This window comes from Doryrhamphus excisus, linkage group LG11, assembly GCF_037039965.1.
Source record: "Doryrhamphus excisus strain RoL-2023G ecotype Guam linkage group LG11, RoL_Dexc_Guam_v1.1, whole genome shotgun sequence".
NCBI classification, from domain to species: Eukaryota; Metazoa; Chordata; class Actinopteri; order Syngnathiformes; family Syngnathidae; genus Doryrhamphus; species Doryrhamphus excisus.
Window position 1 is genome coordinate 18,364,476 of NC_136367.1, and position 12,948 is coordinate 18,377,423.

General features: G+C 43.7%; 1 protein-coding gene across 1 annotated transcript in view; it reads left to right on the plus strand.

Moving 5' to 3' along the window:
- ca16b (carbonic anhydrase XVI b) overlaps positions 1-12,948 on the plus strand; it is a 134,348-nt gene that overhangs the window by 100,365 nt on the left and 21,035 nt on the right. Inside the window, exons 8-9 of the mRNA XM_058090998.2 lie at positions 2,319-2,511; positions 9,404-9,588. Coding sequence (XP_057946981.2) covers positions 2,319-2,511; positions 9,404-9,588 — 378 coding nt within the window. The remainder of the gene's footprint in view (positions 1-2,318; positions 2,512-9,403; positions 9,589-12,948) is intronic.

Below are 12,948 nucleotides of genomic sequence, written 5' to 3' on the forward strand. Positions count from 1 at the left end.
CTTTGACTAGCTTTCATCAAGTAGATCCTTAAAAAGAGCATAACTTTGCAGTAATGTATAGAGGATCTTTGACAGGCGTTTCTAAAGAGCCTTAAAAACAGCAAAATGTTCCTATCATATAAAGGATCTTTGACAAGCTTTTCTAAAGTAGATCTTTAAAAAGAGCAGAACTTTGCTGTAATGTATAGATGATCGTTGACAGGCATTTTGAAAGAAGAGCCTTAAAAACAGCAAAATGCTCCCATCATAATAAGAATCTTTGTCTAGCTTTTATCAAGTAGATTCTTAAAAAGAGCTTTAAAAACAGCAAAATGTTCCGATCATAGAAAAGGATCTTTGACTAGCTTTTCTCAAGTAAATCCTTAAAAAGAGGAGAACATTACGGTAATGCATAGAGGATCTTTGACAGGCATTTTGAAAGTACATCATGAAAAACAGCAGAGAGCTCCTGTTATATAGAAAATCTCTGATTAGCTTTTCTAAAGTAGATCCGTAAAAGGAGTACACATTGCGTGTACTGTGTTGCTGTACATGATATGATATGAACCTAAACCAGGAGTGTCCAAAGTCCCACCAAAAGTGGTGGGGGGGGGGCATTTACTGTACCATTCCTAGCTAGTTTTGTAGTCCACAAGTATGACAGCATCACCCAAGTGCTGTCCCATCAGAAGATATACCGCAGTAAAAGTTGTTTAGATGAACATGAACCATTCATCATGGGATGCCTGTAGCACATGTACACGTATGATTGACCAGAAAGTATCCTTCATCCTACCTCAGGCTGCCTTTTGTTTATTTTCAGGGCTAATACATACTAAATCATGCCCTGCGCTTTTTACGGATCCCCAGCGCAGCATTTTGCAATAATTCTTGGCTTAGCCAGCTTAATATCCTCTAGAGTCCTCTGCTCTGTAGAAATGTGCAGGGCTCAGTGGAATTTTGTTTTCCAACAGCAGGCATATTGACCGCCGCCGCCACCGCCGCCGCCGCTGTCATCGTCACCGCAATGTTTGTGGCACCACACGTCGTCTTTATGAACCTGTAATTCACTTGTGCAAGCATGCATCGGGCACATTGATTCCACGCGATCCTCGCCACGCTGCAGTCATTACTGCACGTGCTCAGCGATCATTCATGCCAATCAATGCCTGCAAATTTGCACCGCTGAGAAGTTACAAGTCCAGAGATGGGAAGGATGATGATGGAGGCATCAGGGGTGGGAATGTGTCTGGCTAATGCTGTGTTCCGGTTATTAGGGGTACACCATAATTACCGGGTTGATATGGGGGAATTATGAAGCCATACCCATAAATTGGACAACATTAGAAACATTAGCGCCGATAATCGATCATTTAAAAAAATTCATTCATTCATTCATTCATTCATTCATTCATTCATATTCTATCGCTTTTTCCTCACGAGGGTCACGGGAGTGCTGGAGCCTATCCCAGCTGTAATCGGGCGAGAGGCGGGGTACACCCTGGACTGGTCGCCAGCCAATCACAGGGCTGATTATAATTCTAAATAATTATAATCATTAAAAAAATAATAATTATAATTATAAATAATTATAATTAATAATCATTAAAAAAATAATTCATTCATTCATTCATTTTCTAGCGCTTTTTCCTCACAAGGGTTGCAGGGGTGCTGGAGCCTATCCCAGCTGTCAACGGGCGAGAGGCGGGGTACACCCTGGACTGGTCGCCAGCCAATCACAGGGCTAATTATAATTATAAATAATTATAATTAATAAGAATTTTAAAAAATAATAATTATTCATTCATTCGTTTTCTACCGCTTTTTCCTCACGAGGGTCGCGTGGGGTGCTGGAGCCTATCCCAGCTGTCATCGGGCGAGAGGCGGGGTACATCCTGGACAGGGCTAATTATAATTATAAATAATTATAATTAATAATAATTAAAAAAATAATAATTATAAATAATTATAATTAATAATCATTTTAAAAACAGCCTGCCGTGACTTCACCTGAAGTCACGTATGAGGGGAAAAGCACATCAAGCGCTGCAAAAGTTTTGCCCGAGACCTCCATGATTTCACACCAGCTACTCGGGGCGTGTGCCCGAATACAGTGCACCTTGCTGGGCCACAGTACTCCTTGTCTCCTGATCGCCGTGATGTACTTTCGTAGTAGTAATAATCATGATTATTTGATCAGTTGGTCACATCCTAACTGCATCTAGTGTACTTTATCTTACACACACACACAACACACACACACACACACACACACACACACACACAGAATCCTGTCATTATTTCCCTGTAATTGCTGCTCCCCGTGTCTTCCCATGCAGCTGGAGGCCTTCTACTCCATCTTCACAACGGAGCAACAGGACCACGTCAAGTCTGTGGAGTATCTGAGGAACAACTTCCGTCCCCTGCAGGACCTCGATGACAGAAAAGTGTTCAAGTCTGCGGTGAAAGATGCGTGGCAGAAAGACCTGACTGACACCCACGGGGGAACCCACAGCACGGAGGCGTCCAGAGGTGAGCCGCATTTCGCCGCTTATCATGCATGTGGCGGCGTTAGCTCATATTTAAATGCATGCAGGCCGAGAAATAAACAAGTCACCCCCAGAATCCCCACAACCCAAATAAAAAAAAGCCAAAAAGTACATGGAATGATCACGCCTACCGGCGATGATGCTAAGTACTTTTATGATTCCAAATTTGTACTAAAAGGTTATCTTAATAGGCCATTTTCACAGCAGCCATTTTGACATCTACAGCATAATGGCAGGGTAAACACAGTAATTGATCAAATTCAGAAGGGTTCTCATCTATTCAGCGTGTCACCGCCATTTCAGCGCACTCCCTCCCCCACGCACAATTACAGCCCCCGGCCCACCTAAATGGAACAAGGCCATATTTAATGTAATTAATTACACGTGTTTGTACCCTGCAATAACGTGTCATAATGACTGCTGTGTGCCTCCTCGCACGTACAGTAAATGTGTCAAAATAACGTATTTTCAGGTTTATTAGCGTCTCGGTGGCATTTGGTTTAGTTTTTCTTTGTGATCCTTGTGTAGATTGTAGATCCAGTACTTTGTCACGGGAAATATTTGCATTCATCTCATCAGTAACTCACTCTTAATTCAAATATGAAGGTAGAATGGCATGTTTTTATGACAACATGTATTATTTTTCAACTGGAAGTCATGAAAAAATAGCTAAAATATCCAACAGAACGCCTTAAAAATAGAAATAAATGTATAATAATATTTTTTTAAATACGTAATAATATTATTAATGCTTAATCTATAGCCTACATTAGTTTTATACAAATTTAATATTTTTTATGCCTTTTTTATTTTATTTTATATGCGATTTTATTGTTAGACATGCCACTTGGTTAATGATTTTTTTTTTTTTTTTTTTAAAAGGATGAAATCAGGGGTGTCTAAACTTTTTCCAGCAAGGGTGAAAAATGAAAGGATGATCATTTGTAAAGCAACACATAAATTTTTTTCAACTATCTTCAATAATGATCTCCGTAGACATTGTACGTGTAATATTATGACTTTATTCTCATAATATTTAAAAAATTGTGTAGTTTGTTTCTTATATTACAAGTTGATCTTCCATAAAAATGTGACTTTTCCTTGTTAGAATACTTTTTTCCAGATAATATTTTGACTTTATCTTTGCTTTTTTTATTTCTGTAGTTCAACTTTCTTCTTATTATATTATAAACAGATCTCCAAAATATTTGGGCTTAAAATAGTAAAATATTCTTCTGAAAATACCAGAAAAGATAGCATCTTAAAGGATCTCGTGAAGAAAATGAAGGTTTTATCAGCTGCTGGTTATAATAAAAAATATTGACAGAGCACAATATTGTAGCATCAAATCAATAGTGGCGTCCGTGGGGGATCCCTCAGCGTGTGATGAAGTCTTTCAGTCGTTGCAAAGCTCATACCGCCTCATACTTCTGTCAAGCTAATAACATCAAGCGCCAAGCTGCAGGGCTGCAGGGCGCTCCTGTTTTTCCTCACATTTCTCTCAGAATCGCACGTTGACCGTTACTTATCATAATCTCATATCCTCATAATATCAAGGCAACGTATGCTACTAATTCACAGCCTTGGATTTCTCAGTGGAGTCCCATTTTTTTTTTTTTTATCAGATGTCCCTCGGTTCACCCTGGTCTCAGACCAACCCTTTTGGCTTCGGTCTCGATAAGGATGCCCTCCCTGAAGCCCACTTGCTTCTCATTGGCCATCGCCTGGAAGCCTGCAAGCGGGAGGCTGTCCTTTATTTTGTGAACATGCGGTCCCTGAGGCGGTCTTGTTTATCAAATTCAGTTTTTTCCCTGCAGACGCCACCTTTTTTTTTTTTTTGACGCTGATGTGGCATTTCTCAAGCTTACTGTAAAGAACGTTTGAGGCTGTGGAGGACATGCTGGCGTACACGTAATGCAGATCAGATCAGAACACGCGGGTTTTATCATCATACCACACATGCTCTGTCGCTAATTAGTTGCCAAGACGTTTTGCATGATGGCGGCCATGTTTTTCAACCAATCTTGCTCCGATTTCACACACTTTTGTGGTGATTTAGCTAAACATTGTAACATTACAGCAGCGTGTTTAGTCGAGTGTATTGATCTGTGCACGAAATGTAGCTATGGAGTTTCATAACAGCGCCATCATGTGGTGAATTTGTGCGAAATATATGAGCACAGACAACACAGTATGAGAGAGGGGTTTGGGGTTCAAGCTGTGACCAATTTCCCCCCTTTTGTGTGTGCGTGTGTGTCAATAATGTCCGTTTGAGAGGAGCAGATCCATTTCACACCATCAAAGATCCTCCATGATGGGCCGCATTGCTTCCTCCTCTGAGCCCTTTTACGATGTTTAATTTGACTCCTCGTTTCACTTCTTTGACACGATTCGATCAGAAGAGTCCGCCTCACAAAAGTGACCTTGTCCTCCAGGAGTGTAGCGATGCGCAACTACGTATACTTCTGCTAGTTGTCCACGTACGTAACACGAGACGTGGTTCCGGTCTTATGTTCTTATCAAGCCGTTCATGTGTCGCCCAGCGTCAGAAAGCTTGGTCTCAGTCGCAGTACACGCATGGGTCCTCCAACGGGACAATTAACCAAAAAACACTTAAGAAGTGGAGTACTCAGAAGTGGGCTTCTATGAGCCCTCATTTAAAGGAACAGTGCACTTTTTTGCCGTCATCCACAATCCTTATGTGAGACATGACCACACATCTTTCTCTTTTCTGTGCGTTCTAAAGATATTTTTCAAAGTTTAAAAAGAAGCAGCTCAGAGTGAACGTAACTCGCCGCACCTAGTCCGCCTACAAAGTTTTCATTTCCATAATGTGAGCTGCATATGAACCAAGAAACAACGTAATTGTTGCTATTATTGTTATTAAGATTGTTACGCCCAAGAACTACGTTACTGGCGTAGTGACACCTCGATACACCTGAGCAACCAGCTAATAAGCGGGCTAGCGACTAGCAGCAGCACACATTCGTTCGCAATGCCACAAGCTGAACGTAACGCTACATATTAGAGTCTTTTTGTTTATGACGCTTTGTGTAGCGTTGCTGTGTGACATCAATGCAGACAGGAAGGAAGTTGCGCTAATGCTTAAAAAAATATTAGGGAAAATTATTGACGAGTATTGGTTTTGACAACCCAAAACAAAGTATCCATGCATTGTTCAGCCTGTCTCTTTAAAGAACGGATAATGCTTGTATTAAAGTTGGGACACTACAGACAGATTCCATGGAATCCTTCAATCATCTGATTATGTGTGTGTGGGCGGCTTACAGTATTTTTTCATCGACACAGAACGATCAACAACCCTTCCTCCTTTCTTCCTCCTTCCAAGCGCTGCACTGTATGTTGATGTAGCGTTCAGGCGCACTGCGTATTTCTGATTCCGTTGGTTTTGTTTGTTGTTGTTTTTGTGTAGCCCAGTTTTTGTAGCCACTTGTCGAGTCTCTGTAACAAAGAAAGCTTCCATGCATTGATCACTCTCTCGGTGAACAATGGATAGTGGTGGTATGAAATTTGGGACACTATCGCCAGATTCCAAATTAGGCAGCCAAGAAAGCTATTCCCAATTTTGTGTAGCGTTGCTGTGTGAAATCAACGCAGCAAAAAAGTTGTGCTAATGCTTAAAAAAATATTGTGGAAAATTATTGTCGAAAGTATTGGTTTTGACAACCCAAAACAAAGTATCCAAGAACGGATAATGCTTGGATTAAAGTTGGGACACTACGGACAGATTCCATGGAATCCTTCAATCATCTTGATTATGTGTGTGTGGGCGGCTTACAGTATTTTTTATATAGACACAGAACGATCAACAACTCTTCCTCTTTTCTTCCTTTTTCCAAGCACTGCACTGTATGTTGATGTAGCGTTCAGGCGCACTGCGTATTACTGATTCCGATTCCGTTGGTTTTGTTTGTTGTTGTTTTTGTGTAGCCCAGTTTTTGTAGGCACTTGTCGAGTGCCTGCAACAAAGAAAGCTTCCACGCATTGATCACTCTGTCTCGGTGAACAATGGATGGTGGTGCTATGAAATTTGGGACACTATCGCCAGATTCCAAATTGGGTAGCCAAGAAAGCTATTCCCAATTTTTTCCAGCTTTATGCTTTATTTGGTGACACAGAATGATGATGAACAACTTTTTTCTATTTTTACTACTGCTGCTGCAGAAAGCGTATACGTTTAATAAAGAAGGTGGTAGACGTTGCATTCAAGGAAGAAGGCTACCACCAATTTCCAGCACGCGCGTGTGAGAGAAAATAAGCGAAAGCATCACAAAGCTGCCCGCTGCAAAAGAGCAATGGAGATTAATGAGAAAGGCTGTAAAGTGGTGTTGTTGGAGAAAATTGATTGGGAACGCTGGTGATGAAGTTCTCTAACGAGGCCGATCAGCCGTCATCGTTAATATGTGGCCCAGCTAAAATTGAGCCGCACAAATTATAGTTATGAAATTGCTTTTGTGGCGTTACGTCGGGCGGGCAGAATGAATGTGGGCCAGCGTCTCTGTTCAGTCGGTCTCTGCCCGACTGCAGCACTCTCGCCTCACCCTTCCTCGCCGTCTGACTCATTTTCTTCTTGTCTCGCTCACATTTCTCTCTTTTTTTTATTTTTTTCCTCTGTGCTGAAATGAAACAATACATAGTAAGAGTAAACAATAGGACTGCTTTATCCTCTCCGGTGACAGCTGTCAACATTGCTGTGTATATGTGTGTGTGTGTTTATCTCCACTATCGAGTTTGCTTGGAAATGTCGAGCGAGGCTGCATTGTGCTCGCACTCCGACTGTTCGAGGTCGACCCTTTTTATGAGCTTTCATTGTAAAAACGACAGTAAAAGCTGCAATATTTAGGGTGGCGTCAAGCCAATGTTCTTTAGTGATGCTAATGCTTTGCTTCACAAAGCTACTTGGTAATATATCACCTGAATGGATCAATATCTTCATTGATTTTCCACCGTTTATCCTCACGAGGGTGGCGGGGGTGCTGGAGCCTATCCCAGCTGTCTTCAGGCGAGAGGCAGAGTACACCCCGGACTGGTCGCCAGCCAGCCAATCACAGGGCATATATAGACAAACAACCATTCACACTCACATTCATACCTATGGACAATTTGGAGTCGCTAATTAACCTAGCATGTTTTTGGAATGTGGGAGGAAACCGGAGTACCCGGAGAAAACTCACGCATGCACGGGGAGAACATGCAAACTCCGAGAGTGGAATTGAACTCGGGGTCTCCAAGCTGTGAGGCCTGCGCGCTATCCACTCGTCCTCCAACGATCAGTTATTGCATTTAATTGCTTCCACACCCAACCGTGATAAGTGAATTTCATATTTATGGTATAGAAAATGGGCTGCACGGTGGTCGAGTGGTTAGTACTCTGGAGACCCGAGTTCAATTCCACCCTCGGCCATCTCTGTGTGGAGTTTGCATGTTCTCCCCGTGCATGCGTGGGTTTTCTCCAGGTACTCCGGTTTCCTCCCACATTCCAAAAACATGCTAGTTTAATTAGCGACTCCAAATTGTCCATAGGTATGAATGTGAGTGTGAATGGTTGTTTGTCTATATGTGCCCTGTGATTGGCTGGCCACCAGTACAGAAAGACAGCTGGGATAGGTTCCAGCACCCCCGCGACCCTCATGAGGATAAGCGGTAGAAAATGAATGAACTTTACGGTGTTAGGTTGCTGTGTGATGAGTTTAGCATCCATGGTAAGGTAACGCCGTGAGTCAGACTGACCTCCTGCATTTTCCAATGAGTTTTTTTTCATAGTTCATGATTGGCATCTGTCGGACCTTATTCACAATTCAACAGACATAGATTGAGTGAGGAAAAAACAGTAGAAAATGAATGAATGGTATAGAAAACCAAAATATGGGGTCTGGCTAAATCCCAGCCCTAATGCCCTTTTTTTTTTTTTTTGAATGAGGATCCCGTGAAACCAGATCCTACCCTCACCGCTACCCATTCTAAATAATCCCTTAAATCAGGATTAAATAAGATCCGCTTCTTCCTCCTCCTTTTCAGACGTGTTGAATCGTACAACGCCAAGTAGTACAAGAGAACATAAGTAATTATCGAATAAAAGCATGACCGTGATGTACCCAGAAGATGTTGACATTGTAAAACCGGGCGTGATGTATTGCCAAGCGAGGTGTCTCCACACCGTGTTCAGCAGATACAATGAACATCATTCCAGAAACAACACACCAGGATGTCACCTTCTTTCTTTAAATGTTAAGCCACCGACACCCGGCATCTGACAACTTCTAATACAATTCACACACTGTCACACTTCATCAACACCCCGACTCTTTCTTGCTATTGTTTTTTTTCCCCCATGAGTCCTCTCTGACTGATATTTTTTTTTTTCCCACCCCCGTGTCTTCTCTCTCGTGTCATGGCGCCGTCATTTGCACCGCCGCCTCACAGTGTAAATGATTGTGACAATTTCAATTTGTCAGAAATCCAGCGTGCACATGATTAAGTTGACGTTGTTTCCTGATTGCTGTTGCCCCGTTGTGCCGGGTGGGGTACGTCCACGTTGTCAAACTGGCACACGGCTCTCTTAGTGAGCACGGTGCACACCGCCACCTTGAGGTCACCGCGCATGCTCGCCTTTATTTATTGCAAGAGTGGACCGCCTTTGTGACGTTGTCGTGCAAAAGAAACGGCAAATTGCAAATTGACATTCTCCACGCAGCCCCCCCCCCCCCAGCGGGGTTCCTGTTTAGACATAGATAAAATGATCATCAAGCCTTTCATCTTGAGCCGTCTGCATGCATATATGCATACTGTATGCATGACCCCCCCCCCCCACCCCCCTCTTCTCATGCCGCTGCCTCCCTCCCCTCATCTTTCAGTGTGCAGCAGTGCTCCAGTGAGCATGAAGATCCAACCGCTGAACCAGACAGCCCTGATGGTGGGCTGGGAGCGCCCTCTGACCGTCTACCACCCGCCCATCACCAGCTACATGGTCTCCTACAGCTGGGTGAAGCGCGACGTCGCCGACGAGGAGACCTTTACCAAGACGGGGGATCAGAGCATGGTGAGTGGTGCAACATTTCTATGAGTACAGTTCTTTTATTGGCATATGTCGCTAGTATCTTTATTATTATTTTTTTTAATAAAATGTCTGGTGTTCCCGGGTACCACTAGATGGAGCCCGCGTACCACCGGTGGTACTTGTACCACAGTTTGAGAATCATTGACAGCTGCACACACAAAACACAAAGGACTGATATTCTTCATATTTTTGTTATTGGATACAGCAAAAATGGAAAAAGAAGAGTAGTAGCAGTTTTACAATAATAAAGCTAAAATGTGAAAAGAGTCGAATTATAATATTATGAAAAAAGGAAAAAAGTCACAATATGTGAAACAAAAATTTGTTTATTTTTTATTAAGTTGGGAAAAAGTTATATTACGATATGAAGTTCAAATATGAGAATAAACTCATAATGTTACAATATTGTATCGACATGAAAATGCTACTTTTCAAGAATTTCGGCCATTTTCCTTTATCATGTTCAAACCGTATTTGCAGAAATCATCCGCAGCCCGAAGAAAAACAGCCACGGGCCACAAACGACACCCGGTCCGGACTTTGGACTTCCCTGGTCTACAGTAGATGGATGTTTGCATTAAATGTAGTCCTAACAGGATCCGGCATTTAGGAAGAAGTGATGACTCGGCATGTAGCTAGTGGTTGATATCAAAGCCTCCCCACCTGCGCTGTCACTCACCTGTCACATACACTGACAGCTCTATCTGATTTCTCCATGAAGCTACCCCCATGTGCACCTGGGGGGGGTCCGCCTGTTAGGATTCACCATTACCTTTCCATCAGTATTGGAGATAACACGGTATTAGGACAGAGCTTGTCTGGGAGTTTTTGTCCATTTGTTGGACTCACCGTCTCTGTTCTAGTCCATTCCAAAGGGGGTTGATGGTTCCACACCCAAACTAATGATTGTGACAAGCCTAAGATGTATTCATTGATTAAGACGTGCGGTGATTAACAAATGTATTAGCGCAACTTTAATTTAAAAAAAGTTTTCAACTAAAAAATGTTGGTCACGGTCAAGTGGTTAGCGCACAGACCTCACAGCTAGGAGACCAGGGTTCAATTCCACCCTCGGCCATCTCTGTGTGGAGTTTGCATGCTCTTGCATGTTTTCTCCGGGTACTCTTCCTCCCACATTCCAAAAACATGCTAGGTTAATTGGCGACTCCAAATTGTCCATAGGTATGAATGTGAGTGTGAATGGTTGTTTGTCTATATGTGCCCTGTGATTGGCTGGCCACCAGTCCAGGGTGTACCCTGCCTCTCGCCCGAAGACAGCTGGGATAGGCTCCAGCACCCCCCGCAAACCTCATGAGGATAAGCGGTAGAAAATGAATGAACTTTACAGTGTTAAGTTGCTGTGTGATGAGTTTAGCATCCCTGGTAAGGTAACGCAGTGAGTCAGACTGACCTCCTGCAATTTCCAATGAGTTTTTTTTCATAGTTCATGATTGGCACCTGTCGGACCTTATTCACAATTTAACAGACATAGATTGAGTGAGGAAAAAGCAGTCGAAAATGAATGAATGAACAAGTTCGAGTACGGAGGAGTTTTTGAAATGTCTTCAATTATTGCCCTGTCCTCGGCGGTTTAGGCTACTAGGTTAGTTTAGTTAGCATCTCCTCCTGCCCTGTGATTGGCTGGCCACCAGTTCAGGGTGTACCCCGCCTCTTGCCCGAAGACAGCTGGGATAGGCTCCAGCAACCCCAGCAACCACGACCCTCGTGAGGAAAAAGCGCTAGAAAATGAATGAATGAATGAATGAATGAAAATGTTGGTCATGTTGGGCAAAAACAGAAAACCATACAATCACTGTGCGTCCCAATATATGTATGCTAATTTTGACATCTCCCACCCATTCTTTGAATTTACATATAATAGCAGGAGGTAAATCATGTTCCGTCATGAAATGAGTATAATCCAGTAAAAGAAAAATGTAGCGTCTTGTACTTTTATAACATTGCTATAACATATAATGATAATGATTAGCCAACGTGTCCTGGTGTGAAATAGGCTTTGAAAGATAATGTAGGTTACTCCCATTAGTGAAACACAGCCACTCAGTGTTACATTCAACGTCTCAAATCCAAACTGCCTTCTTTTTAAAGTGAAATTTCCCAAGCTCTCAGCACAGTTTTGGGCCCCAGCCATCATGTTCCCGCTTCCCTTCAGATCTTTCTTTATCTTTGCAGCGGTACATTCAATGTCTCGACAGGAATCTATCCTGCAGGGTTTATACCTACAGGCATGTTCTTCTCCATACTAAATATTCCGCTCTCGGCTCACATCCTCTTCCGTTCGTGGGAATCTGACACCCAGCTGCGTCTTCCCTTTAAAGTCCGCTGACCCCCCCCCCCCCCCCCCCCCCCCAAAAAACCCACCCGGAGCTTGCAGGCGGCATCGCCGCCTTTTCACATCAGAACAGTTTTTTTTTTTTCTTTAAACCTGCCCACCAGCTCGGAAGAAGACTAGGATGTGCACCCCGGTGGGTCTAACTGTGAAAAGTACAGCTTCATTTTCATAATATTCCTATTACAAATGTATTGAAAGAAATGATGTCTTCTTTATTTCATGGGAACAAGAAATTCATCTGTCAACGTAAACCCTGTAGATGTGAAATAACCCCTGTAGTCATTTTTACACTCCGATTGTTCTTTGTTTACATCATATTGTGCTGGCTATGGGATCACTGCAGGGACATAACTGGCGGGTTCCGTTAGCTCGCAAATTAACGAGTTAGCCGCTCTAATTTACTTACTCTGAACTAAAGTGTCTCAGCCTTGGCGTGTCTGTCTCAACCGCGGCGTGTCCGTCTCAGCCCTGGCGTGTTCGTCTCAGCCCTGGCGTGTCCGTCTCAGCCTTGGCGTGTCCGTCTCAGCCTTGGCGTGTCCCGTCTCAGCCCTGGCGTGTCCATCTCAGCCTTGGCGTGTCCGTCTCAGCCTTGGCGGGTCCGTCTCAGCCTTGGCGTGTCCCGTCTCAGCCATGGCGTGTCCCGTCTCAGCCATGGCGTGTCCCGTCTCAGCCATGGCGTGTCCCGTCTCAGCCATGGCGTGTCCCGTATCAGCCACAGAATGTCCCGTATCAGTCACGGCGTGTTTTGTACCAGCCACGGCGTGTCCGTCTCAGCCTTGGCTTGTCCATCTCAGCCCTGGCGTGTCCGTCTCAGCCTTGGCGTGTCCGTCTCAGCCTTGGCGTGTCCGTCTCAGCCTTGGCGTGTCCGTCTCAGCCTTGGCGTGTCCGTCTCAGCCCTGGCGTGTCCGTCTCAGCCTTGGCGTGTCCGTCTCAGCCTTGGCGTGTCCGTCTCAGCCTTGGCGGGTCCGTCTCAGCCTTGGCGTGTCCGT